Below are 27,970 nucleotides of genomic sequence, written 5' to 3' on the forward strand. Positions count from 1 at the left end.
TCCATTATTTTTTGAACTCGTCATATAAAGGAAACTTCTTAAGTTCCTCATGTTGTGATGGGTTTTTTGCTGGTAAATTAGACTTATTTAAATATTCTGCTTCTAATTCCATAGCCTTTTGTTTCACTTCCATTTGTCTAATGTAGTCGTCATCTACTTGTTCTTTTGTTGGTGGTATCTGTCTACGATATCGCAACCATGATTCCCACAAAGCAGGTATCTCTACATCAAATTCCCCTTTATTTGCTGGTTCAAAATATCTATGTGGCTTTTTAAACGTGGAGTTCGGCTTATGCTGCTCTTCATAATACTTGGTACCATAATAATCCTCTCCTACAAGCGTGCGTTTTAGGCAAAAGTTTTTCAAACTTGCATAAATCTGTGTTGCGATTCTTTTAGCCATCAGCAATATTATAAATCATAGGTGAACCTCTAATAATAAAATAACTATGTATATATATATATATATATATATATATATATTAAATGCTGTTTAAAGCTTCGAGAATTAAATATTTTCGTTATCTCAATTACAACAGTAAACCTAACCTATCTTTGCCTATCTCTCCAAAGCAGTTGATGTGTTAATAGCGTTAAACAGGAAAAAACGGGATGAAGAGACTGAGGCGGACTAAGGGCGCGTTCACGCCTCACGGAGACCGTATATAATTTAGATATTTTTTACGCACATTATCTTTTAAGTCTCTGTGAACGCACCCTAAGGGTGGAATAAGTCGAACTAAGTTCTAACTTCACCTTAGCAAATATTTCAGACGAAGGCTGAACTGAGCTTGTATTCAAATGCATTCTATCTTTTTTTTCCTTGTAATAGATAACATCTTTAAGTAGGTGATGTTCCATGAACTTGCTATTTAAACAAAGGCCTTCAATTTCAGATTCTGGATGCAAAGTTATATTCCTTTATAGTTTGTGTTTGAAATGTTTATTCGTAAATGCTCTGTATTGATTTATTTTGCTATAGATTTGGTAGCTGAAATTAATTGTCTCACTTTAATTTTCAATATAATACTCAGTTCAATCCCTGTCTTAAGTAATTGCTAAGCTGAAATTTAAGCTGATTTAGAATTCTTGTACGTTCCACTGTTACTACTAAACTTATCAGTATCATGCTTATCTATTTCTCTACCAGATATTTATCTTGCTGTATTTTAAAGTTATAAACTTAGGTAATACTTCTTTTATCTCACGTTGAAAACTTAAATCTTCAAATTTTTTGAGTTATTACTATTATCAGCTTTCCTTCCTCAGAAAATTTTCTATTAAATCTCACATCTGACGTAATGACTCAGTTCAGTGCTCGATGATTAGTGATAAAGTGAGAAAAGTTAGTCTTAGCGACAGTGATAATATACGGCGGGAATTTGTTACTCCCGGCGACTCCCGCTTTGATTCCCATTCCCACTACTTATGTTATATATATAGGAATAGTACTACATAAGTACTATAGTAGTTAAAGTAGGAACTAGGAGTAGCAAATTCCTACCGTCTATCGTCACTGCTTAGTGGCTTTAGCTAGAACTAAAACAGCGTTAATCTTAAGTTCGATTTATAAATATGAGTAATATGACGCTAAGGAGATCGGTAGTGCGTATAGAATAGATGTAGACATCTATAGATTTAGAGAGCCGAGAGATATTGGATCCTTAAAACACAGCTTTATATTCCGTTCAGATATTGTTTTTATGTTCACATATTGGGTCCGGATATAATTAAACAGAGCTAAGTTAGAACTTCAGCTAAACACTTACTTAAGGCGAAGATCCGAAGATCAAATTAAAGCATTGTATTGAAAGTTAACGTAAGACAACTTGATATTAGCAAAGACAACTTTAAGCTTAAGTAGTATTTAATGATACGGACTTTAAGTTTGAATTTTCGATAGTAATTGATCTGCAGTCGATGATGCTGATTTTGGTTGTTCTTTGTGGTGTCACTGGTGCTGACAACTGTTATTGCCTTTTCAACTACTTTTTGTCTTTGCTGAATGCGATGCAATGTGAATCCAATAGGGTATCGAATGCCAGATCAATCAGTTCACTGTGCAATGTACATCAAAATTTTACTCGCCTCTCGCACATATGACTATTTCGTTCACCAAGCGACCTAGCTTGTCCTGACTTGTTCAAGACTTGTCCTAGACTCCTAAGGTTTTGATTCTTGACCCCCTCTGTCCCTACCTCATGCCCTAGGTAAAGAGGAGGTAAAGCACCGTAAAGCAGTAAAGAGAGAGTAGAGAGTAGAGATTGTAGAGAGTGGTAGAGAGAGTAGAGTGAAGTAGTGTAGTGTAGTGGTGTAGACGACTGACAGAGTACGAACTACAGAGTCACCTGATTCTATACCTTATACTTTAATTTCGACAGTATTATCACAGTATTATTTATTGTGATTGTGATCAAGGAATTAAATATGTTCAAAAAAGAGCAACAGAAAGGATAAAAAGCAGGCGATCGTCAGTATATTAATGTTTTGACACTTGTTGCTCTTAATACAGCAAAATTCAAGCAGTCAAGCATAGCGCGTATCAGTCTTTAAACGTTAAATAGATATAAAAAGTATTACGCGAAAGAAATATTTAAAATTCTAATCAATATTTTTACAAGATTTTCAAAATATATATGCAGTATTATATACTATACTTATAGTATAATTGTAACTAAACAATTTTATAACAAGGAACACAAACATTCAATTGCTGCTGAAGATATATTTTTATAAAATGGGTAGAGATAATAAAAATGCATATACAATAAGAATTGTATTTTTTTCACTATTATTGGATCTTTTGTCATTCACAATGATATTACCACTACTACCAGCTTTGCTGGACCACTATAAAGAAAATGATGGTCATGGACTTTTCTCAACAATATTTCAATATATAAAGAATATACAAATATTTCTCAGTGCACCTGATCAAGTCAGTACAATTCTTTATGGAGGTTTGTACCATAAAAAGCAGTAAACCATAGCAGTTTCATTGAGATATCAATATTAACATATTTTTGTCATACAGGTATACTTGGGTCCATGTACTCCTTTTTCCAGTTTTTATGCTCACCAATAATTGGTGCATTATCCGATGTTTATGGAAGAAAGTATTTAATGCTATTCTGCTTAATAGGAATTGCACTTTCTCACCTCCTTTGGGTTCTTTCTAGTAATTTTCCTATTTTTGTATTTGCAAGATTGATAGGTGGCATTAGTAAAGGAAATATAAGCTTATCCATGGCAATTATATCTGATGTTACTCCCCCCAAAACAAGGGGAAGAGCAATGGTATTGTATGGTCAAATGTTAAAAATATATTACCTAACTTGAACAGAGAAATAAATTCCTGTTTTTGTATATTTGCAGGCTTTAATTGGAATAGCCTTTTCAATAGGATTCACGTTAGGTCCTATGTTTGGTGCATGGTTTTCTTGGATGTCTATTGGTAGTAGGACCAAAAATTGGTACACACTACCAGCTTCATTTGCTTCTGTTCTTGCTTTTTGCAATTTAATTTTTTTTATGTTCTCTTTTGAAGAAAGCTTACCAAACAAACACAGAGTAAAATGCCTTTCAACTGGATTATTAGGAGCTCTTAGTTTTGTCAATCCAAAAGATCTGTTTCTGTTTAATGGTGTATCAGGATTGTCTGTTCATGGTATGGTATTTACCTGTATGTATACTTAAAGAAATATTAGGTAAGCATTGGCTTGAGGTAAAACTTACTAAATGAATTTATAATTTATTTCAGAAAGAAAACAATTGCAAATGCTAGGCCAAATCTATTTTATATACCTTTTTATATATAGTGGGCTGGAGTTTACATTGACTTTTCTAACTCATTATTATTTTGGATTCTCTAGTATGCAGCAAGGATATATGTTCTTGACCATCGGACTAATCATGGCCCTCTTGCAAGCTAAATGGGTTCGAAATATTCCATTGAGCAAAACAAAATCAATTGGTGAATTGGTAAAGACCAGTTTTTAGTTTCATAATTACCCATGGATTCTATTGTATTTCAAAAGTTCTTTTCATTCTGAATTTTCAGGGATTATGGCTGATTGTTCCAGCCTTTGTATTAATTGGTATAGCACCGAACATATTAACTCTATACTGTGGAATATTATTATTTGCTGTTTGTAAGTTTTTTAAAAACTTTTACAATATATAATAATAGTTATTAGTTAATCTTGATTATTTTAGCTACAGCTATAGTTGTGACTTGCATGAATACTCTGGTATCACAAGTAGGCCCTGAAAATCAGAAAGGCACAATTACTGGCATATTTCGCTCTCTTGGAGCTTTAGCTCGTGCATGTGGTCCTATAGTAGGCTCTATAGGTATTACCAGATTTTCTTTACTTTATCATTTAATTTACACAAAAGACTTAATAACTGCTATTTAAGAGTCATTTTTATTTAGCATTCTGGTACATTGGAAGCAAATGGACATATTTGATGGCTGCTGTAGCACTAATACTACCACCAGTGCTACTACATCGTATATGAATTGAATGAAGATAATGGTATTTGAAAAAATGAAGCTTTCTAGTATTGAAACCACTATGAAACTAGTGTTGAAAAATATTTAATTTCAAAGTGGAAACTTGTTCGAAGTCTACCATAAAAAAGACATGGCTACAAACTAATGTTTTTTTTAATGTATTGTTTGAAAGGCTGATCACTTTTTAAGGAAGTTGTTTCTATTTCATTTTCATTCTATCCATTTTAAAAGTTACAATTAATAAGTGTAGAACTACATATTATTTTCAATTAAATTAGACTTTACAAAACAACAATTTTTCTCAAATGTCCAATTTAATAAGCATAATTAAATTAATAAATAAATGTTATTTGCTTGGACGGTGAGCCTGTTTCACACCAATCTAGTTATTTAAATTTTTAAAGGTCAGTGTGTTGAGGCCCATGTAAAATCCTTATCATTAATGTAAGCTTAATTTTACCTTATTAATAATCATAGACAATTCTAATGCATTAATACATTAGTCCATGAATGAGAGTCTTACACATAATAAAGGTGTAAGGCCTTTTTAAGTTGGTCCGGAGCATGGACGTAAAATAGCGTCTTTTGTATGGACGAAGACTCCTTTTTATTTGCATTCAGACTAGAGTTACGATCTAATGAGATTTTATGAAAAAAATTATACTTCTAATAGTATGAGACGGTAAATATTTTATTTACGTGTATGCTTTGAAGCAATTTAAGTTAATCTTCACTCTGTTATACATTCATTTTAGTGCTTTGTGTGTTATACACTCGTTCTACGATAGCATACCTACTTATGTATAGCATATAGCATGTCCCCCATTACCCCATATGGCCTAGTATATGCCAAGTCCGCCTAATCCATTCTATCTAGATCTAATCTATTTACTATTTACTATGGCTCGAACCGAAACGCCTGTTTCTCTAGACTCTCTAGTTTCTGCAAGTGCATCTCTGAATTATTGTTGTCGTCATGCGTAGACGCCATTTTACTCATTTTAGTTGGAGGGTCAAATCACGTGGTATACCGTAAACCCCTTCCACTACAAAGCGAACCATTTACGGTATGAAATTCCCGGAATTACTTGTGTTCGCGGCAGTCCGTCGCAGTCCGTCGCCGTTCGCGCTGACTCGTCGCGACACTCGCCTCGCCGACTCTTCGTCGTCGTCGTCGGTCGTCATCCGTTGTCGTCGTTGTTGTCGTTGTCGTAAATCGCGTCCATTTCCTGTTTCTATTATTGTTGCGACTAATCTTTCCGTGTTTACTTCTATTACTGTATATCCATTTATTCGTTCATCTGTATCTCTATCTATCTGCGTCCGTGCTATGGACTGAAAAAGTGTGGAGATTGTCGGAGGACGCGGGCTGAAGTGGAGGAGAGGGAAATCGAGTTAATGCGTTTTGTAAAAAAAAGCGGAAATAAACTTGCTTATTACTGAAAATTATTTACATTGGACAGTACATAGTGCAATATTAATAAACTTTTGAAAGTTTGTAGTAATATTATAAGAAAGGTTTATCATACGATATAAGCTCTACGAAAAGGTAGACTGAAATCCTACGACGCATATCCTGGAAGCTTGTCTTCGGATCAGCATCAGAGACGAGTAACTCTTTAAACATAATTTCAACTCGACCATACTCACACTCTCATACTCTCTCTCCCCCTATTTATCTATCTCTTTTTCTTTCTTTTCTATCCTTCCTCCGTTCGTAATTACAATTCATCCCCCACTCTTCTTACATAGATCTGCTGAATTTTTAAATTCCTTACAGGTCCAGGAGTGTAAGTAGTATCCGCCAAAATGTCGCTATGGGCAAAAGCACAGCAGTTAGCCCCAGAGGCACTGCAGCAAGTAAGATCTGTTTATGGAGAAAATTTTCCAATAGAAGTTCGTCACTTTTTATCATCATGGATCGAAGAAAAAATGTGGTAATTTAAAACAACTCCTATCGCAAGGACTTATATTATTTTTGTCTCCAATTACGAATAATCAATGTTATGCTCTTTTGTTCTATGCAGGACTGAAATAGAGCCAGAAAATCCACAATTTGAGTTGTACATCTCAAACCTTGTTGTTTCTCTTATACAAGAATTAGAATCTAAAGCAGCTTCTTTTACTACAGAAGACATGTTCTTAACAAAGTTGAAATTAATGGAAGCTGCAAAAATGTTTCGTGTAAGATACTTCTTCTTTCTCAGTCCTTTTACTAAGAAATGCAAATATATTCTAAATTATATTTTATTTTAAAACAGCAAAGATATAGTCAAAATCCATCAACGTTATATCAGATTATGAGGCACTGTTTGGGAACTGAAATGAAGTTAGTTGCTCAAGCAGAAAATGTAGGAGTTGCAATGAATATGCCTGGTGGTCAAATAGGTTTAATGGTGGGAGATGCTGTTGCTGAGATTACTCAACAGGTTGAGTCTTTGAGAAGGCGAACCCAAGAAACAGGAGAGGATTTGAGAAAAATGGAGCAGGAACAGGAAGCTTTTGCACTTAGCTATCACGAATGTACAAAATTGAATGCACATCTCCAACAGATTGCTGCTCAACCAAAAACTCAGCATTATTTGGAAATGGAAAGTAAATATCGAAGGTACAAGAAAAAAATTAATTTTTTACCCTTACACTTAAAGTACACCATAATGACTCAGTTATGTACAGTTGAATTTACATAAACTGTTTTTAATTGGGTTGTTTAACTGAAGTTTTTGGTAAAAGGAACATGCCAAATGCCTGGTTTATACTTTTGACCCTGTAAATAATATAATTTATTTTAGCAAAGGCATCTTTGCTTATACATTTTTGTTTTCCAATTTTATAGCCAAAAAGACCAACAAGAGAAGCTATTAAATCATAAAGTAGCTGGATTGATGCAGCTTCGCTTAACCTTAGCAGAAAAATTAAAAGATACTATAACCAGGCTTAATAGTCTGCAATCCAGGGTACTTGACGATGAACTGATTAGGTAGGTTTTACTACAAATATTTAATTTACTATTATTAAATGGCAAATGCGTTTGGCAGGTGGAAAAGAGATCAGCAACTTGCAGGAAATGGAGCACCGTTTAATAGTAATCTGGAATCTATACAAGAATGGTGCGATAGTCTTGCGGAGCTGATGTGGTTAAATCGTCAACAGATCAAAGAAGCCGAGCGTCTAAAGCAAAAATTTTCACTCGAGCCTCCAGGAATGCAAGACATTTTACCAGCTTTGAATTCTCAAATTACCCGACTTATAAGCTCACTAGTCACTAGTACCTTTATTATAGAGAAACAACCGCCTCAGGTTATGAAGACGAATACACGTTTTACAAGTACAGTTCGACTACTAGTGGGCGGTAAGTTGAACGTTCACATGAATCCACCACAGGTAAGAGTTAGCATCATCAGCGAGACAGAAGCCAATGCTTTGTTGAAGAGCGAGAAGCTGGCCAAAAGTGGTGACGCTATTGGTGAAATACTTAATAACACTGGGACAATGGAATATCATCAGGTAATGCACAATTGGAACAGATCAATCAACGTTACTTGAGACATACCCTGTATAAATTGATTCATGTCTTTTCTTTTTTGTTTGTTTTCGCTTATCAGGCTACTAGGCAACTTTCGGTAAGCTTTCGTAATATGCAATTGAAAAAAATCCGACGATCGGACAAGAAAGGTACCGAGTCGGTTATGGATGAAAAGTTTTCGCTGCTTTTCCAATCCCAGTTCAGCGTAGGCGGTGGAGAACTAGTATTCCAGGTGTGGACGCTGAGCTTGCCAGTAGTAGTAATCGTACATGGAAATCAAGAGCCGCACGCATGGGCTACAGTTACCTGGGACAATGCATTTGCCGAGCCGGGAAGAGTACCTTTTGCAGTACCTGACAAAGTACCTTGGAGCCAAGTAGCAGAAGCGTTGAACGTTAAATTTAGGTCTGCGACAGGTCGTTCATTGACTGAGGACAACCTTCGATTCTTGGCTGAAAAAGTATTTAGAGGGGGAAATTCTACTGCTGCTGGTCAAGATTACAATAATTTGTTACTGAGCTGGGCCCAGTTTTGTAAAGAACCATTACCTGAAAGAACCTTTACATTTTGGGAATGGTTCTATGCAGTTATGAAATTAACCAGAGAACATTTGAAAAACCCATGGGTAGATGGTTACATATTGGGATTTGTCAGGAAGAAGCAAGCCGAAGAAATGCTAGCCAATTGTGTTTCAGGCACATTCTTAATGCGATTTTCCGATTCGGAGCTTGGGGGTATAACCATTGCTTGGGTTGGAGGTAAATACTTGGAATTTAAGTGCTCATAGATATAGCAAATAATTACTCAACTGAATTTATAATTTGATTTTTTTGTCTCTTTTATTTAGACCAAACAGAAGTCTTTATGCTGCAACCATTTACGAGTAAAGACTTTGCTATACGTAGTTTGGCAGATAGGGTGTTTGACCTGCAACACCTATTATATTTGTATCCAGATATATCGAAGGATCAAGCATTTTCGAAATATTACACACCTATTTCTGGTTAGTTTGATAAATTTTAACGCTTCTGCCTTCTATTAAAGGTTCTTGTGATAATTGTGTATGTTAAACAAACAGATCGTCAAAACACATCAACGAATGGTTACGTAAAGCCTTTATTGGTAACGCATGTACCTGGTTGGGGCGGACCTGGCGTTGGCAGCCAAACTCCATCACACTCTTCAGTGGTTGGAGTAGGTGGTGGAAGCCAAAGTGGACCAGGCGGTAGCTATCCTGCCACGCCGTCCACAATGTTTCAAGCAAATAGTCCAGATCCATCTGTAACGCGTGATACTCCATCTGTAGCTTCCAGGTCAGTCCCCTGGATTTAAATATTTTTTCGTAATTTTATACAACCAACTGCTATGGATATTTTATAAAAGTTGCGCATGATATATTTTCATTAGAATTTAAATCGTTCTCGTTCTTCTATATTTTTCATCATTAGTACGAGCACTCATGAAAAAGAATTTTATACAACACAAATCATTAAATAATGTTAAGAGTAATAAGTAAGCGGGCATGATATTAAAACAAGGTACATTCCTGATATTTAATACGCCTTGTGAAATTTTATGCGCATCTCTTACATCTTATCCATTGTAGATACTATGTCAGTATTCTATCTAATTACATTGCTGTTTTATCTACAGCGCGAATAGTGAATAATTAGGGCATGTATTTTGGATTGAAATATTTTGTAAAATTCTTTACAACGTGCTGTTAGAGGTTTATCAAAATAAGACGTTTGCGAGTTGCAACAAAAGCTCTGCGATTATACGTTGTAGCTAGAGTACTGAGTAATCAGTATTTATTTATTTTTGAGATGAGTTTGTACGAAGTTGTGCAGTGTTGTTAATATTTTTTAAAATTATGCTACAAATTTGTGCAATGATATTTAAAAAAATGATCATTTCATTCGTTGATATATAAAATAATGATTTAGGCCTAAATATTTGGAATAGTTTTCCATTCAGTACTCTATAAGTCTGTGCGAATATAGCAGAGATATTGGTCGATACGTATAATAAATCTGTTATTGGAGAAATGTTAAAGCATTGAATGTTGAATGTATACAAAAATTAACTTGTATCAGATCGTGATGTTAAGTTGTCTAAAAATCCTTGTAAACGCGTTAATAGTTATCCATTAAAGATCTCGCAAGTAAAAGTAAGTTATTAAAAGAGAAGGAAATATACGTATCCACATACACGCACGTGCAAAATATATTTTATAACGAAACTTTGCTACATGTGAACATACTTTAAATAAAAGGAAGAAGGAACATTTTTGTTATTAATGCTGTAAAATCTTAATCCTGTTCATGTATATGAGAAGGAACATTAAATGAAAGATGTGTATGCCTCAAACGCACTACAATAATTGATTTAATAATTTAGTATAAAGTAAGGTGTTAGCAAGTAAAAATTGAAAACAAATCTCAAGCGCCGTGAATGGAAAAATGAGAAAAGTATTAATTTTTTTAACAAACACATAATTTTGACTTTCTTGTATGAGGCTGGCCAAACAGGCACTCTTTTTGATTTTATTTTTATACAGCACAAAGGGTGATCCGCGATACATCTTGATGAATACTAGCTGGGTTCGTTTATCAACGCTGCGAGTATTTTTTAATTTTTATAATACATAAAAACAAACAAATAATATAACAATATTACTGATAATTACCTGACTGATTCAATTTTTTTCAGAAATAGCATTTTACAGCGATAATTTAGAATAGGAACCAGATTCATTTATCATCATCCATTTTCAATTCTTACTGCCAGAATGATACAAAACAATGCACATCAATATTCCATATTGGAGGTTTCTGTATAACTTGAGCCAGTGTATTGAAAAATAAATTAAGACATTTTTTAACGAAGCATGTCTCTCAGCTCAAATCCAACACGATGTGTCGTGAATCATCCTTTAAGTGAAAACTGAGTTTGTCAATTACGATAAGATATATAGGGTAAACTTTTCGAAGATTTTTTCACAAATTGCCAACGCAACAAATTTTTTATTTATCGACTCATATCGTGGCACGTAATTGATAGCTGGATGACCCGTATAACACGTATCTATTATATATATATATAATATGCATGTATGTGTTAACATATCAGACCGCTTTTACAAAGAAAGGCCTGGAGCAAGTCGGTACAACCACAATAATCGAGAAAATTGAATGTTTTCATGCTGTCCGCACAAAACGCAACTCCAATCACCATCAATAAATTTCAACTAGCAATTTGATAATGTCTAAATACACATGTTTCTCTTATTCATTATTATAATTCGCTATCAGTGTTGTAGAATCGTGCTTTCTTACTTTACGTAGTTACTAGTCAATTAGAGATTGTAAAGTGTCAAAAATAGAAGAAAAAATTGCAACTGAAAATTTCAAGTGACCGATGTATTGTAAGCTTTGATTGGCTGGGGGTGTTTTGTGGTTGCTCTTGTATCATTCGCCGTGTTGTACCGGCTATCCGGCTGAATCGGTCACACATAATTAAGTATCCTGAATATTAGAGTGATTGGGGTTGTGTTTTGATTTGTGGTAGCTACGCTCCGGGCCATGGCCAGTCAAGTTTCGGGAGGCCAAACGCAGACATCGACTACGTGGAATTGATTTGTCCTGGCGAGCTTCCCTCCATCGATGAAAATCTCAACTTGGACCAATTGAATGGCTTCGGATTCAACGAGTTTATGCAACCATATGGCAACTCTAAACCGCAATAGGTACGTCAACGCGAAATGTCGTCTCATGGGCTGATTAATCGCTTTGACACACCTGACAGCTCTTCCTCCCTCCCTTACCGTCCTCGCCTCTCTTCCTCTTCCCCTAAAAAGCCATTGATCCTAACTCTTTCTTATCATTTGACAATATCCCTTTCAAGTTTTATCTCTTTGTACTCCGATTGTATGTTTTTGATAAACATTCTATAATTCTCACGTTGCGTTATTTAGCATAAGGGGGAGTATAGAAATTTTCGCAGTACCATATATGTGAAAAGGTAAAAGTATGTGTGTGTGAGAGAGAGAGAGAGAGAGAGAGAGACATTTGCATTCTATAAAACAATAAATTTCCATTTTACTCTAATCTAAGGAGGGTTTTGTGTTACTATTTACATTGATTAACAATAAGTGCAATATTTATTCTGTAAATGAAGTTTTATTTTTAAAGCAGTTAGTGATATGTTTATTTAGTTCTTTTAAAATATCAACTCGCTCTTGCTTTCTAAAGAGCCCTAACTCGAAAATCCCTCTAAAGCTTATATCAATTTAGCTCTACAAAAGTAATCGTCTTTTAGCGTATCCTTATCTCTCTTTTCAGTAGTATGCCAGAAACAGTATAGATGCATAACGACGAGATTGTTGGTAGCACATCGAATTTTTTCGATTCGCCAAATAATTTATGCTATCGCAGCAGCTTATACGTATTCAATAATTATGCGAGACTCAAAATAGCACGGGCTAGAATTGTACTTACTTTTCACTGCAGTTTAATCAATTTAAACCAAAACAATATTTATGTATACATGCATCATGCATTTAAAATGTCGACGCTCGCTTAACTGAGAAAAAGAAGCGATGAATGAATCTAGCGAAGCAAAAACTATAGAAATTAAAAAAAAAAAGAGGTATGAATGCTTCAGCAGGAATTTAATGTTCAATTTGACTTTTACAAGAGCGTGTACACTTGCATCTGAATTTCACTGTATGATACTTGATGTCATGAAGCAATTGTGCAATAAAAAGAAACTGTAAAGAATTGATTTATTGCATCGCTGTTTTGACGAGTAAATGCGTATCGTGCAATTAGTTTCAGGTGTGAAAATGCAGTGCATTGGGACAATCAGCTCTAGTATACATACTGTATGCCGCATGGTTAATAACATTAATTATTAAGAGATAATTGTAGCTAGTCAAATAAGGTAAAAGATTTCAACGTGTATACTTTGATCTCCACGAAGGCAATAGTATAGTTAATTGTTAAAGTTCCTTATATATATCATTTATATTTGGACTTTGAAATAAGAGCAAGATGTAATTAGTGAAAAACAGCATTGGAATTGTGTGATCTATAAATGTGCCTTACACTCTTTTTGAAATTGAAAATTTTATGCTATTTGCAATATTCGTCGAGATCGATATAGAGATGAAGTATTTGTGTTTCTCGTGTCTTGCGGTATGACTCATGTTAATAGAAATATGAAATAGTTTATTAGATGATTCTTATCAAGGATTCTCCGGGAATACCTACAAGAACATATCTACTATCGATAATCAGTTGCGGCTCGAAATAATATTGCTGATAAAAGTGTATTTGTCACTGTGCAAGATGTATTATTGCTAATTGAGATATTTAATACTATGCGCGTTTGTCTCACCTCCACTGACATGTGATTATTGTGATTTTTAGCGTCGCGCATTTGCCAAAACACCACTGAGACGTGCTTAATGTGTGTGTTTTTTAATTCATTTTGTTTCTCGTTATTTTGAAGCCTGTTGCGACATTAAACATGGAAAATTTATGAAGTGTACATTGATATATTAATAATAGAATTTACTTTATCATTGAGAAAAGATTTTTACCACTCGTAAGAGATATTGTAGCCTCATTACATGTCGTATACAATATAATTATAATATAGTATGCGTATATACTATATAGTATACACTAGTGTAATATAAGATGCGCACAATTAATTTTGCGCAACAAATAAAGTATGTTTTAATGTAAAATATATTGAATTTATTGTATAAAAACAATCTATTTGTACCTATCTGTATAAGAGTTTGTTAATTAAGTCTATTGACCTGGGCAATCGACTGTTGGGCATTCTTCTACGTAATAACCTGGTGCTGGATAACTCATGTTGTACAAGGTACTACCAGCCATTTTGTCCTTGGGTGGCTGATATTCGTACTTTTTCATCCAGGACAATTCCTCTTTTGCAACTGGTTCCCAAGCTTGAAAGGATAATTTGTTTATTGTCTCTGTTTCAAGTTTCGTCGTTGGCCTAGAGAGAATGGAAAGTAATTGAAAATGAATAATTTGTCATTTTCACATAGTCTTTAAGTTTTGGCATTTTATACTTTTTATATAAAGACACTGGTTTAAAATTGTCAATTGGCTTCATAGGACTAGGCTTTTGAAAAGAAAGTGCAGACGTTGTGGAGGACTCAAATTTTTCACAAGATGATTGTATATTGTCACAGGGTACAAGGGGTTTAGATTTTTCTGCTACTTTAGCTACAAAGTCACGACGATTGGTTGTTTCGCTCTGCATCGGCCCATTGCTCATAATATTTTTTGCTCTTTGAATAATGGGTTCTCGTTTTTCACCTCGCACTGCCTTGTAACTCAGCTGTAAAAATCAACATGTAACAGGTGGATACTGTAGTCCGAGAATGAAAAAACAAACCATGACAATTCCTCGCATTGCAAACTTAGTACAAGAAGAAAACTATCTAAAATATCATACGGAAAATGTAAGTTTTTATATATATATAATCAATTATCTTTTTTTTATTGTAAAATATGATTAATATATATTGTTAACTTTCAGATTTTACACTAAGTGAGAATGTTTGGATGGTCAAAGTTCGAGGTTGGATTAAGATAGCTATTGAAATATCATGTCCTGCTCTAGCAAAAGCGAAGATTTAAAGAAGGAACCTTGGTAGTCGTGTCGCACGACATTTTCTCATCTGACAAGGCGATACTTCCTATGGGAAGGATAGGAGCGTTGGCCATGAGCTCGCATGGAAGAAAACTCTCGTTATACATTGTACGTCCTGAAAATTGAGCTCCGCAAGGAAATATATCTGCTCCATTGGGAAGGATAGGTTTTACCACATTTATTGCTTGATTCTTCAAGTAGCATTGGTTGTAGGTAGTTTTTTCGCACATGGCTGAATCAGGAGGGCTACAAAAAATATGGCCAAATGAAATATATGCTCTGGCAAAAGTTTCTACTAATATACAGGATGTATCAATATTATCGTATTTTCTTAAGACATTGGGTAGAGAATGGAAATTCAGTAGAAAATTATTGGGTCAAAACAGAACTTATGGATAATATGAGAGGACTGAACGATTGAATATTTTGAAATGTTGCATGAAAATGTTTTTCACGTACTTTAATATTTAAAATATATGATTATGTAGTTAGAATAAGTTACGTGGAACTTATTCTTCACTTGTTCACATCTCGTGGATTTATTTGTCAGCAATGTAGACACGAGGAATTGCGAAAGTTAATATAAACAGAAATGGACGGTGTTGACTTAACGTAGACAAGATCTGTTAAGTAAGAGAAAGGAAAAAGATTCACATAGCTTTGCATAAATTTATCATTAATTATTTGAATAAATATAGACAGACCAAAGTATTTGTTAAACATGTTATTTGTAAAAATTTTCAAAATTTTCAAAATTTCAGTTGTCCGCTGCTAATTTATTATTAATAGAATTCTTATTTATCCCAGTAATACCAAAGAAGTTTGGAAATTGTTTGATTTACGGCTTTATATTCGTTCGAAGAGAATTATATTTAAATCCGGCCTATAGGAAATTTTATGTTGAACCATTTTTAAATCTTACTAATTTCATCAGTAAGGGCTTGAATTAAACATGGTAAAAGAACTTTTTCCTTATAATTATTTATGACATTCAAATTTATGTGATTGGCCATAGTTTACTGGCCACCACTTGTATGTTTTATTACTTGTAGGTTGCCTTCAGCATCCAAGGATAAATTTCTTTGCTCTTGATTGGAAATGGTTGATAGCTCAATTTCTGTGTGGTATCTTTGAGAAACGGTATGTTGGATGGAGTATATTTTGTATCTGGCTTAAAATTTTTTCTTGGCGTTGGTGGACCAGGATCAACATACGACATTTTGACAGTTGACCTTCCATCAAATGGCTCCGAACTCCTTCGAATATTACTGCGTGGAGGAATGATTCTGGCCTTTTCCACATATTTTGCAACGTAATCTTCACGAGCAGTTGTCACAGATTCTATTGGTAATTTGCGTTGGAATTGCCTATATGGAAAAGCAGTTAGAGTCTCGAAAAATAAAAAGAGAAAGAGAGTAGGGGACCATGGCGTAAAACGCGTTAAACACGCTGTTTTCTAAAAGGTGAAAAGGGTTTGATTAACACTTTAAAAAGTAAAAAAATATAAATGTGTCTAATGAGTGTTGTTATTCATTAGAAGTTATATGTATACTTTTTCATCGCAATTAATGCATCATATTATTTAATATTAGGAAAACACTATCAGCTGATTGTGACCTTGTTTTGCTCCACGTTCCCCTACATAACGTTAATTACCTTCTTTGTGGTAAGATAGCTTTGGCTTTGACAATGTTCCATACAGGTCGATAACTTGATTTATTCGTCGTGTCGTCTGATATTTTTCCATCAGGCTTAGCAATATTACAGTTTGGCTTGTATGGTCGCACAGGAAGATATCCCTTTATGCTTGGAGTACCATCCAAATAGGATAAGTGATATGTAGTTTTAGCCTCGAAAGGTTTCGAGGATGGACGATAGAGATTTTGAGGGGCGTATGATTCTACTCTTGGTGGTTGAATGTATTTCAGTCCACACTGAATGGGAATGTATAATATTAAAAAAATTTTCATTGCCTTATATGCTAAATAACAAAAAAATTAATTACTTTTGTATTACATGGATAACCCGATAATGATGGAGGGCTTTTCTCCGTACAAACTTTTACTATCTCCATTATAAATTTTTATCCACTAAAATTTTGTAAAAACGTTTATTTTCTCGCGTAGATGTGTCAATTGAAATGTCATCATGTCGTACTGTCACCTGTCACTGTCAACACGATATATATATATATATATATATATATACCGTTGTATCATTGAAAAAATAAGTTGACACTTTCAGTATTGTGCGTATCCCCCTCAGTCCCCCTTCGTCAATTAAACGTAGTAGCATTACTTATCTAATCTTATGTAAATACCAAAATGCATAACTTTTATATTTGTTATCTTCTTTGTTTTGATTCTTTATTATTTATTTTAGACTTAAGTAATACACAAGCTGGCTACATTCAATTCATATCATCGTATTCACTCTCGCAACAGCATAAATCGCAAGAATTTTCATCACTATCCATTATCTGTGGAGATTTACTATGTGAGCAACTGCACTGCATGCATCGCCTATCTTCTTTTTTATGCTTAAAGTGCAAACGGTTGAATCTCGATAAACCGTCCTCTTCGAATTCTTTGCATTTGCCAGTACAGCTACTCTGGAGAGCCTTGGAAGTAAAAAAATAGTATTTATATCTAACGAGTAACAAAATTTGCAAAATAATGAAAAAATCTGGTAAGTTTACTATTAATCCTCTACACGGTAATTTTTTCCTTTGACACTTTTCTTTCTTCTTATGTTTACAGGCAGACTGGGCATTTTGACTCATCAATAGACGATTGATCTGATCATAAAAGTAGAACTCTTTCCTCTCCAAATCTTCAATGTTATGCTTCAAATCAAGTTCTTCTTTGGCCAGCTGACGTATCTTCGATATACATACAACATCTTCCGAATGAATAGAGCTTACACTGAGCTTTCTGTCCTCGTCCAGTTCCTTCTGAAGCTTCATCATGACGTCATCCATCTCCTGATTCATCATTTCTAAGGAGCATAAACGCATTTTGCTCTCTTCCAATTCTATGTCGGTTGAGATAATTTTGTTCTAAAATGCAAATGGGATAAATGTACAGGCAAGACGTTGCAGGGTTTAGAGTTTATTTTATGAAGAATAGAGAGCCCGATGAAAGTAAAATGTAAATGGACGATCGTGCAAAGCCTTCTCTCTTCGAGTTAATTTTTGTCAGGCTAAAGCACACCTGGCATGAATGTCAATGGAGCCGTACGTGCAACTCCGTTAATTCCGCCAGGATGGATTGGATTTGGTCTTTAAGTTCCTGCAGGATCTTCTCAGTACCATTGCAACCAGACACCAATTGTTGAATGAACTGACGAGACGTACAGTTTGGCACGTTTGCACAATTTTTCATCAGCATCTGCATGCTGTGCGCTATTAGAGCTGGCATTGACCGTTCCATCATTGTAATTTTGTCCTTTAAATGGTTCTCTCGTCCCATCAGGCTACTGCTCATTTTTTCTAGACGAGTCGTGCAGTCCTCCAAGTATGGGCACAAACCTAAATCTTTTGAACTGCGTCGAGCTCCTGTTGAATTATTCGACACAGTTAATTATTTCTCTTTATTTTATCATATATATATTTACTTACGTTTTTCACGTGTATTTGCCATGATTTTTCTAATTTTTTTTCAGTTTTTTAATTGGACTAAAACATGGTCAAATTTTGTTAGTTAAGAGAAAGAGAGGACAAGAGAAAGATGAGGCCTATTGTAAGAATTTGATTAAACTTCAACTAAACATTTGTGGACAATTGACAGTTAGAAGAATAGCAGAAGCCTAGCTGCCTTGCTTGGCTGGCTGGCCTCTCACTTACAGGTTATATTCTGTTATATACGTTCTTTTGTTTCATATTATTTTTTTAATCTCTATTATCTTTTTATTGCGCATTTTTTTTTCTACAACTGACAAATTGATCATTGGGAATCTGGAATATATTAAAGTCGCAGGAACTAGCAATGGAAGGAGAGGACTGCGTGGTCAAAAGGGGTGAGTGTAATAATAGATTTTATATTTATAAATTGTTTAGAAAGTTTTTCGTCTTTTAGATTCCTGCCTCGGGAGGAAGATTCCATAGCAAGGATTAGACTGCCAATAACGACGTATCCTCTTGATGATATTAACAAGGCAGAAACAAGGGAACGTGGAAGATCCTGTGCTTTGAAATATAGGAAAAAAAATTTATCTCTCTCCAGCAACAGTTTAAGCATACCATGGAACACAGCTAGAAGAAAAACAGGTCTTGTCATGACTTACAAATTACATATTAAATGATAATGCGTAGGATTATTAGCAGGCAACACGAGATTAATTTTTATCTGGCCACAAAAACCTACAGCAAAAAACAAATTTGCCAATATGCTTGTACCAATCATCCATGGGGCTTTGATCGTTCTTATATGCATGGATGCAGTTCGACTATGGCCCGGTGAATTTTTACCAACATCCTTGTCCTTTTCTACGCCTGTCCCTAAGCTTCCAATCAAATGCTGCAATGTCATCGAGCCACGTTGGTCCGATGATACTTAACAATCATCGCCGTGATGATAAAATTGCCAGTTAGCCAATAATTGCAAGTCATGCAGTGCATATTTCAGTTGCATTTGGGTCCAGACTCCATTTGAATCGCGTGGCGTCTACCGCATATAATTTATCGCTCTTATCATCAGTGGAGACCAGTCAGACCAGTCAGTCAAGCTCCGCTAGCCAAGCCAGCCAGTCAAAATCAGGCAGTCCAGTCCAGTCGTCAGAGAGTACGCAACTTCTCCATACAACCGTGATGGAACCAACGTCATTGTTATTTCTCGTCATCCTAGCTTTAGCCATTATTTTATCAATAAATATCCTGCAATCCATTTACAATGCGTGTATCTACCGTATCGCGTTAAATAAAATACCAGGACCAGGTTTACCTTTCTTTGGCTTGACGTATATAGGCATTACTGCTACCAAGGAAGGTAAGCTTACTTGTAATAAATCATTTCTATCGTCGCTGTTAGTTATTTACAACCGTTGTTGTTTTTAGGGCGATTCAAGATTTTACATGATTACTGCCTCAAATATCCGGCAGGAATCTTCAGAACATGGATCTTGTTTGAAGGAAATGTTCACATTTACAAGCCTGATTATATGGAGGTAAATCAACTTATTATCTTAGAAAATAATTAGACTTTAATACTTGACCTCTATTAATTTTCAAGGATCTTATAACAAGCACAAAAGAGATCACAAAGTCGTTTGTTTATGATTTCTTATTGCCATGGCTTGGTACCGGTCTTCTAACATCAACGGGTAACGTCATCAAGTTTATGTAATATCTAAACACTCTTAATTTTATGTAAGGCGAGGTATTTAATATCTCCAGAGTTGGAACGAATTATTTCAATTTACTGTGAAACCTGCTTGGATGCAATTAAAGAGATGGTTCGAAAAAATTGTATACAAACATAACATACTTAATAGTTAATGAGAAAAATTTACTTGTGCCTATGCTCTGGGGCACGTTAATTGCCTGACCATCTAATTATGCACATTTTAATTTGATTTTACTATTACAGGTGAGAAATGGTTTCACAGCAGGAAGCTGATCACTCCAACTTTTCATTTCAATATATTGGAAAAGTTTGCAGTTGTTATGTCTGAAAAAACGGAACTTATGATTAAGCATCTCGAAGAGAAAACGACAAATTATCCGAAAAAAGCTGTTGATGTGTTTCCATATGCTACCAAATGTGCTCTCGATACAATTTGTGGTACAAATACTCATCATCTTTTTCACTGCCACCTGCAATACCTATTCTTCTATTTCTCTATCTCTCTCTTTCAATTATAGAAACGGCAATGGGCATAAACATCGATGCACAGGCTGACACTGACCAGGAGAACGAATACAGCAAAGCACTATACACGTAAAGCTTCATTCTGTATTACATGCATACAGGGTCCGCTAGTTAAGGGTCGATTTATACTATGCAGCACGTTACCTACACATCAGTCAAAGAAGCGTAAACGTATTACCTATATCCTTCTGACCAATGTGTTGGTTGGTGCTGTACCGGTCTAATGTCGTATATTATATAAATTGACATTAAAACGGATGACGTGTATCTCTGAAACTATAAAGGATACACGCCTTTTTACATCTATACTCTGAAGCGTTTTAACTAATGAACCCTATATAATAGTCTTAGTAGTAGTACATACATAGGTATACAGAAATTGTTTGTTTTTATTCCACAGATTTTCTGAAATAACTTTTTACCGGTTCTTTCGGCCATGGCTCAAGCCAGATTGGATTTTCAAACAAACCAAGTTGGGCAAAGAATACTTTAATGCAATTAAAACGATGCATCGATTTACAGAAAAAGTATAACGACTGCAATAAAGTAAAATATACAGAGCGTATAAAAAAGGACAAAGCCTTCAAATATTTAAAAATCAAACGGTTTAGAAAAAATATTTCTGATAAAAGGTAAAGAGTTTAAATTAGCTTATCTATTAATCTTGTAAATTTGACCTTGAAAGTTCATTTGAAGGATGCCTTTGTTTTTTTAACGGAGCCTTCTTTTTTATTGAACATTTTTGTTGCTTATATTAAGGACTTTCCAAATCGCTCTCTTCATTTTATTATTTTGTTCAGACGTTTAAAAAATACTTTGATTTGAAATTAGTGAGCGACAATATGTGTGCGTACGCGTAAAGATCACGCACATTAATTACTTTAAAGAGAGACAAACCGGTTTCTATACTTCAAATCAAAATATTTCGTAAACGATTGGAAGAAATAAAACGATGAAACGAAGATTTGGAAAAGCTCTTGAAATAAACTATCAGAATGTGTGTATGCGCAATAAAAAATAAGCGGTTCTCTTTCAAAACACAAACCACTTTTCAAGGTCGAATTTGCAACACTGGTAGATAGACTAATTTTAGCTCTAAAACTTGTCTGAAAGTTTCTATTTTTTTAAAGCGTTTGATTCTGAACATTTTTAGGGATCTGACCTTTTTTTTACCTTTTATGTTAACAAAAAAATTGATTAAGACTATGATCGCTTCCAGGTAATACGTCGAAGGCAAGCGGTACGAAAAGTGGAGCACAGTACTGATAATTCTAAAGAAAATAACGCTGAAGCTGATGAATTTTTAGGTAGAGTCATTCAAATTAGTAGTTGTTCTGTATAATACATCATTTTTGTTTTACAGGCAAGCAAAAAAGAAAAGCCTTCCTTGATCTTCTTCTTGACGCAAGTGAGAAAGATTCAAATCCTTTGTCATTGACAGAATTGCGCGAGCAAGTGGATACATTTATGTTTGCTGTAAGATACTTCACAGCTTGAAGATTTTATGCGAAATATACTATATTATATATTTTTATGGTGCAGGGGCATGACACTACAGGTGTTGCGATAACCTGGGCCTTGTTCTGTTTGGGTAACGAGCCGGAAGTACAGGAGAGGGTACACGATGAACTAAGAGATGTATTTGGCGACAGCAAAAAGCCAGCCACGACCAAAGAATTGACAGAGTTAAAGTATTTGGATAGAGTGCTCAAAGAGGTATTACGGTTGTTTCCCAGTGCACCAACCGTTTCAAGAAAATTAATTGACGATACAAAAATAGGTGAGGAAAAAAAATTAAAACACGATTTTATATAATTTACTCATTTAATAAATAAATTGTAGCTGGATACGTAGTTCCGAAAGGCACAACGATAACTTTCGATGTGTACAGTACTCATCGGAACCCAGAGTTTTGGCCAAACCCGGATAAATTTGATCCGGATAGATTTTTACCTGAAAATTCAAAAGGACGACATCCTTACGCATATATTCCATTCAGTGCTGGACCAAGAAATTGTATTGGACAAAAGTACGCACTGCTCGAGCTGAAAACAGCTGTCACGGCAATTCTAAGAATTTGGAGGCTTAAAAGCGTTAAAACTTACGATACTATCGACTTGCACGCTGCTATAATACTGCGTCCGTCCAATGGTGTAAACATATATTTCACTCGAAAAGACTAAATGTGCTAAATTCTGCTCGATAGTGAAAAATTTAGATGACTCTCTTTTTCTTTTCAACTAATGTATTAAATACAGATGTGCTTATTGTCATTTGCCTTAGAATAATAGTCAGCTTGTGCGAGAGAGAAAAGGTTACCTAAATAAATGTTTCATTATTTAAGGGTTAAAGGGGAAGTCAGATATCTACTAGAAGGTTAGGCTTTTATATACTATATGCATTCCTGAGATATTGCATACGGAAACGCTATGTAAACCTTGCCAGTAGACGTATAATAGTTGACTGCAAAAGTTTCATATGAAGTACAAAGTTGTTACATGCCCTATGCATATGGGAATTGTGAAAGTTCTTTAAATAATGCCACGTTTGCTTATCAAAACACCGTGAATACATGGCAGCTCTTACAATTAATAAATGAACACGGCTCTAGTATAAATTCTGCTTTTAAAACTGGTTAACATACAATGAATGGATCTCTTGGCGTTTTTACCAATAAACTACAGTAATAGAGGCTCTATAAATACTACACAAAAGTTTGAATGTTTTATATGCAAGTGATTACGCATTTTTTTTTACTAATAGTAGCGCGGTTGGCCTGACCTTGGCCATAACCAACTGAAATGATACATTTTTATAACATATGAGAATATATTAGTGTGCCCTATATGTGTATGTATATGTATACAAGAATCTTTTTTTATGTGCATAATATTTGCTACCATACAATGGAAATCTATAAAAGAAAATTAAAAGTTAGCTTAATTTGAATACGTTCCGGATATCTCCCCCAGCTTTTACAAATAAATTTATAAACCGAACTTGAACTTAGCATGATCTTAGCTAAGATCAATTTATTTCACACTTCAATATAATATGCTTAGCTTCATTTTGTCTAAATAATTGCTAAGCTGAAATTCGAGCTTAATTCGGTTAATAAATTTAGCCTTTACTATCATCCACCAATTATTTTTCTCTGCCTCGTTTGGAATTCGTTTCCTCCCTTCAATCTTAGAATACATTCGGGAATCCACAGCCAGCACTCGCAAGTCGCAGTATCATTCTCTATCTGCGTTTACTGGTAGATGACAATAAAATGAAGCTGCAGGTATGGCAGTAGATTCCTGAACGTAGCCTTTGTAATGCTCTGTGTGTCAAATAAATTGATTCGTGGACATTTCAGCTAACTTCAATCCGTGCTTCTCTGGCCTATACCTCTACAGCAATTTCTCCTTCGTCTCTGGTATTGGCCGTATAGGCCAGAAATGTATAAAGAGAACTTAGTTGAAATGCCCGCGAATTAATTTGGCACAGTGTACATGGCACCAGGGCCACCAGGTAGAACGGCGCGACAATCGACTCTTTCTGCACTCCACACTTACGTTTTGCCACACACACATAGACGCAGCTTTAGTGGTTGTTAGTTGTTGCTTTTAGTGCAGTCGGTCATCGTTAGTGTAGTATGGTCGTGGTCAGTCGTGGTGTAGTGTAACTACGTGCTACGTATGGAATTGGTTATGATCGTTATGGAATTGTAGATAGAGTTGCGTGTAGTGGTTCATAAAACAGGACATTTATGTATTTATGTAGTCCTATACAGCAGTAGTAGTGTAAAACCATTTCTGGATTCTGGATTGTTATTATCGAGCAAGAGTATATTTAAAAATGAGCAAATAAGCTTTTGGTAGGTAATTTGTGGAGAAATGTCAAGTGAATTTAATACCAGATGGAAGTGTATCAAATTGGGAAGCCAGACTGCTCATAACCACACAATTTTCATGGATACTTTATAACGTAAGTATGTGCACACGACATGCATGCACACATGAAAGCTATGAATATCTGTAAAGTATACAAACGATGGCTTAATAATTGCTCCTTTTTTCATTCAAAAGCGGTATTTGCTATTGATTATTGGTTTTTATGGTTATTACATATATTTAGCTAGAATTATATCACATTCATTAACAACTGTTGATTTAACACTTTGAGAAGATGAAAAACTCTTCTAACCTTAAAATGTAATTTGTCGTATCCTTGCGTTCTAATTTCATCGATGTCTGTTGCTATACAGTTCGAGGCTTCTTTTCTATCTCCCCTTTTTTTAGTTGAATGAATATCTTAAACGATAAGTCTATCTTTGTAGTACATTTTTTTCTCTTAAAGAAAATTCATATTCTATAAATAAAAGGAGCAGATTCATTCTATTTATTCGATCGTACGATTTACAAAACAGGATGCTTCTATTACACGTTACACCTACATAACTTTTGCAAACTGCTTATCGACTCATTAATTACATGAAGATGCTGTTTACTTATATCAATTACTGATGTGTACAAAATTTATTTTTCTCTCCCATGACTGGATATGACTGCTCCAATTGTTTTTGTTTTCTTAAATTTTAAATTTTAAAAGAGATAAGCTTCGTATACTATTATTATTATCGACAAACAGCTCTTAGAGAAAAGCTCTTTTTGTATTTCGTGTCTGGCTTACCAACTGTCCCAATAGAGAGCGCGCAGTTGCTATTTCTTGCATATTGCCACTATTAGGACCTAGATGGACACAATTGAAATATTAGATATTAAATCAAGCAATTTATATGACTTTTCATTGGTCAAAATTTCTCAAAGACAAGCTTTTGGCCAATGAGAAGTCATAAACTGCTTGATTTAAAATCTAATATCTTATTCATTCCAATTGTGTCAAGACCTTAATACACGTTTGTTTCAATGATAAACACATAGCTAAGGGAAAAATATATTTTTTCTAAGTGTATAAAAAGGAGCGTTAAGCGGGGTATAAACGAGTTTATTGCAACTGTGCGCATTTTTGAAGTATAATTTAGAATTTCTTCTGGACAAGAGGTTAAAATTCATAAAGTAATTACTGTCGAGAGGAGATTTAGCATAAACCCAACGCAGGTACGTTGATTTTTTTTATGATTTATTTCATTGGGAAATTGGAGTGTTTAGGTAAAAGTAATATATTCACACTACTTGTTTATATTTTCCAGAAGTAGTATCACCCCTACACTGCATATAATGCCACTTATCTTCTTAGCTTTGAAAAATATCGATTAAATTCTTATACTTCCTTTTTTACCATGTAATATGGCTATTGCGTAAATTTCACTTTCGCCAAGCCTGGCTAGATTTCCAGCGAGTGATCTTTCTCTATTGGTAAGAAGTTTAAGCTTCCAACGTAATCTAAGATCTGAAATAATTATTTGGCAAGGATCTCTCCCATCATTTTCTGTTAGAAAAAAAAACCCCTACGTTATCGACTGAACGTTAAAGCAAGGTTAATAAGATTCCATGAGCTACTGATGAAGAAGAAGTATATTTGAAATCTGTAGCGAGAAATCGAGCCACGCTAAGCCACACACTGTATACAATAATAATGTGTACGGTATTACATATACACATACATATACAAGTGTGTGCTGCCTCATCAGTTTGGCGAAATATTGAGTTTGTGAAACGTCCTATAAGCGCTACTTTCACTATCGCGGCCAAGTTTCATAACTGTTGTTATTATTGAGGTTGAATATAAATATAGATGGAAGATGGCTTGAAGAGAATTAAGGAGAATTTTCAAGTTTTCGTGTATGTATGCCCTTTACTGCCCAATTGCCAATAGCGGTGTTTCGCGTTACCGTTTTCAAACTCGTCTCCATAAACTGATGGCTGAATGGCGCTTTCACCTTGGGAAATACTTTCGCCTTTTCGTCGTCTCAATCTTGAGACATCGACATCTCGCGAGAGTAAATTTTCTTCCTACTCAAAACTGCTTTCTCGTTTCGTCATTTTACATTTATTTACACATTTACATTAGGTATCGAGGATTGTCTTTTCAAACTGACTTTTTTTACATTTTAAACAAATTCATTTGTTAATATACCACTCGATTCTATAACCAACCGTCTACGCTAAGTTTTTATTATATTTGCAGTTTAAGGAACTTATTACCTGTAAAAAACTAACAACTAAAATAAGCTTCCTATGCAAATTAATATTTCTTTCGAGTTATCTCGATGTTCTGAAAAAATGTAATGGTTAAAATAAATTCACTTGATAAAACACTCCTGAGTCATATTTTGCAGGAGATGCCAAATCATCGACGATATAAAAGGCTCAGTTGAATTATACCTACAATTGTCATTCATAACTCGAGAAACATTAGACATATTAAAATAAAGGCTAATATTAGTAAACACAGTTTAATGCAAATGATACAACTTGAGAAATATTCAATAATATTATAAGCAAACAAATGAAGTTTTCTTAGAATTCGCTCAAAAGAGTAGCATATCGAAGAATAACATTGGATAACAAGCCTAGTGTTATGCAATATGTTAATATAAAAAAGTATCATCATTGATATTTCAATGCTCGTAAAGACTATACAAAAATGCTTTGGAGAACACGTGGATTTTATTATCAAGAAAGAGACATTATCGGTAAGTATTAATATTCTACTGAATGGCATAATCCATCTAAAAAGGATGTAAACAATCTTTAAACTACGAAATGAGAAGTTGAAACGTCTCTGTGAGGGGGGGGGGGGGGGGAGAGTTAAATCGACACACCATAGTGCGTACAGCCTATATTGTGTATATAGAAGAGGACGGAAAAGAAGTTTAGTGTTGGATCGAGGTATGAGGGTTTTGGGGGCAAGCAAGAGCAGCAGGTCTGTGAAAGAGCAAGCACCGGTTCGTGAAATCGGCAACCTTTCCTTTTCCTGCTGCCCCTTTCAATTGGATCATCTTCATCGAGTACAATTTTCACCAAAGGCAAGCACACAGAACCACGCTTGGAGAATCGACGCGGAGGAAGCGATTGGCCAGTGATCCAGCGGACAAAGAGGATGTCCAACGAAATAACCGAAAAATTTCTGAAATTGCTCGAGCCATTCCGTGGATAACGCCAGCACAGCAGAGTAGCAGACTCGAGCAGACGTGCCGAGGCTGCGACCGCGTTTCTTGTCGGGTTTAAGTGGCACGCGCCTACCTGGCCTGGCCTGCGCCTGCCTGCCTGCTCCCCCCCCCCCATCCTTCCCTTCCCTTTTCTTTCATCTCCATTCCTATAACTCTTCTATTCTCCCACCTACTAAAACTACTTTCAACAAATTTCTACAGCAACCTCTTGAAATTCATCAGTGATTCAGTTCAAATTACAAACG

The 27,970-nt window shown here is 34.9% G+C and overlaps 6 protein-coding genes across 6 annotated transcripts; 3 read left to right on the top strand and 3 right to left on the bottom strand.

The window, feature by feature from the left end:
- Positions 1–4: 4 nt before the first annotated feature.
- Positions 5–403, bottom strand: LOC136780958 (NADH dehydrogenase [ubiquinone] 1 alpha subcomplex assembly factor 2). Its single transcript, XM_066739578.1, has one exon. It carries the CDS (start codon positions 401–403, stop codon positions 5–7), a length of 399 nt encoding a protein of 132 aa, XP_066595675.1.
- A 1-nt stretch (position 404) lies between these two features.
- Positions 405–4,970, top strand: rtet (major facilitator superfamily domain-containing protein rtet). The gene is made up of 7 exons (XM_066739757.1): positions 405–2,960; positions 3,035–3,297; positions 3,376–3,667; positions 3,761–3,981; positions 4,061–4,151; positions 4,216–4,353; positions 4,436–4,970. Exons 1-7 carry the CDS (start codon positions 2,738–2,740, stop codon positions 4,519–4,521), a joined length of 1,314 nt encoding a protein of 437 aa, XP_066595854.1. The 5' UTR covers positions 405–2,737; the 3' UTR covers positions 4,522–4,970.
- A 651-nt stretch (positions 4,971–5,621) lies between these two features.
- Stat92E (Signal transducer and transcription activator Stat92E) lies at positions 5,622–13,797 on the top strand. The gene is made up of 10 exons (XM_066739740.1): positions 5,622–6,127; positions 6,297–6,453; positions 6,544–6,700; positions 6,778–7,124; positions 7,353–7,496; positions 7,555–8,023; positions 8,122–8,800; positions 8,890–9,045; positions 9,121–9,355; positions 11,613–13,797. The coding sequence occupies exons 2-10, from the start codon at positions 6,326–6,328 to the stop codon at positions 11,788–11,790; spliced, it is 2,493 nt and encodes an 830-aa protein (XP_066595837.1). The 5' UTR covers positions 5,622–6,127; positions 6,297–6,325; the 3' UTR covers positions 11,791–13,797.
- A 67-nt stretch (positions 13,798–13,864) lies between these two features.
- On the bottom strand, positions 13,865–16,812 carry LOC136780961 (stabilizer of axonemal microtubules 2-like). The gene is made up of 6 exons (XM_066739579.1): positions 16,744–16,812; positions 16,395–16,672; positions 15,785–16,105; positions 14,735–14,984; positions 14,152–14,423; positions 13,865–14,075 (listed from the first exon to the last, which is right to left on the bottom strand). Exons 1-6 carry the CDS (start codon positions 16,810–16,812, stop codon positions 13,865–13,867), a joined length of 1,401 nt encoding a protein of 466 aa, XP_066595676.1.
- Positions 16,813–17,144: 332 nt separating this feature from the next.
- LOC136780877 (uncharacterized) lies at positions 17,145–18,469 on the bottom strand. The gene is made up of 3 exons (XM_066739450.1): positions 18,358–18,469; positions 17,978–18,294; positions 17,145–17,796 (listed from the first exon to the last, which is right to left on the bottom strand). Exons 1-3 carry the CDS (start codon positions 18,377–18,379, stop codon positions 17,149–17,151), a joined length of 987 nt encoding a protein of 328 aa, XP_066595547.1. The 5' UTR covers positions 18,380–18,469; the 3' UTR covers positions 17,145–17,148.
- A 929-nt stretch (positions 18,470–19,398) lies between these two features.
- Positions 19,399–23,542, top strand: LOC136780874 (cytochrome P450 4C1-like). Its single transcript, XM_066739445.1, has 10 exons — positions 19,399–19,723; positions 19,792–19,901; positions 19,967–20,057; positions 20,324–20,518; positions 20,599–20,674; positions 21,006–21,132; positions 21,825–21,912; positions 21,969–22,081; positions 22,148–22,385; positions 22,448–23,542. Exons 1-10 carry the CDS (start codon positions 19,546–19,548, stop codon positions 22,786–22,788), a joined length of 1,557 nt encoding a protein of 518 aa, XP_066595542.1. The 5' UTR covers positions 19,399–19,545; the 3' UTR covers positions 22,789–23,542.
- Positions 23,543–27,970: the final 4,428 nt, after the last annotated feature.

This window comes from Prorops nasuta, unplaced genomic scaffold (genome assembly GCF_024137725.1).
Source record: "Prorops nasuta isolate Cenicafe-Biocafe unplaced genomic scaffold, Cenicafe_Pnas_1.2 PNAS00021, whole genome shotgun sequence".
Classification (NCBI taxonomy): Eukaryota; Metazoa; Arthropoda; class Insecta; order Hymenoptera; family Bethylidae; genus Prorops; species Prorops nasuta.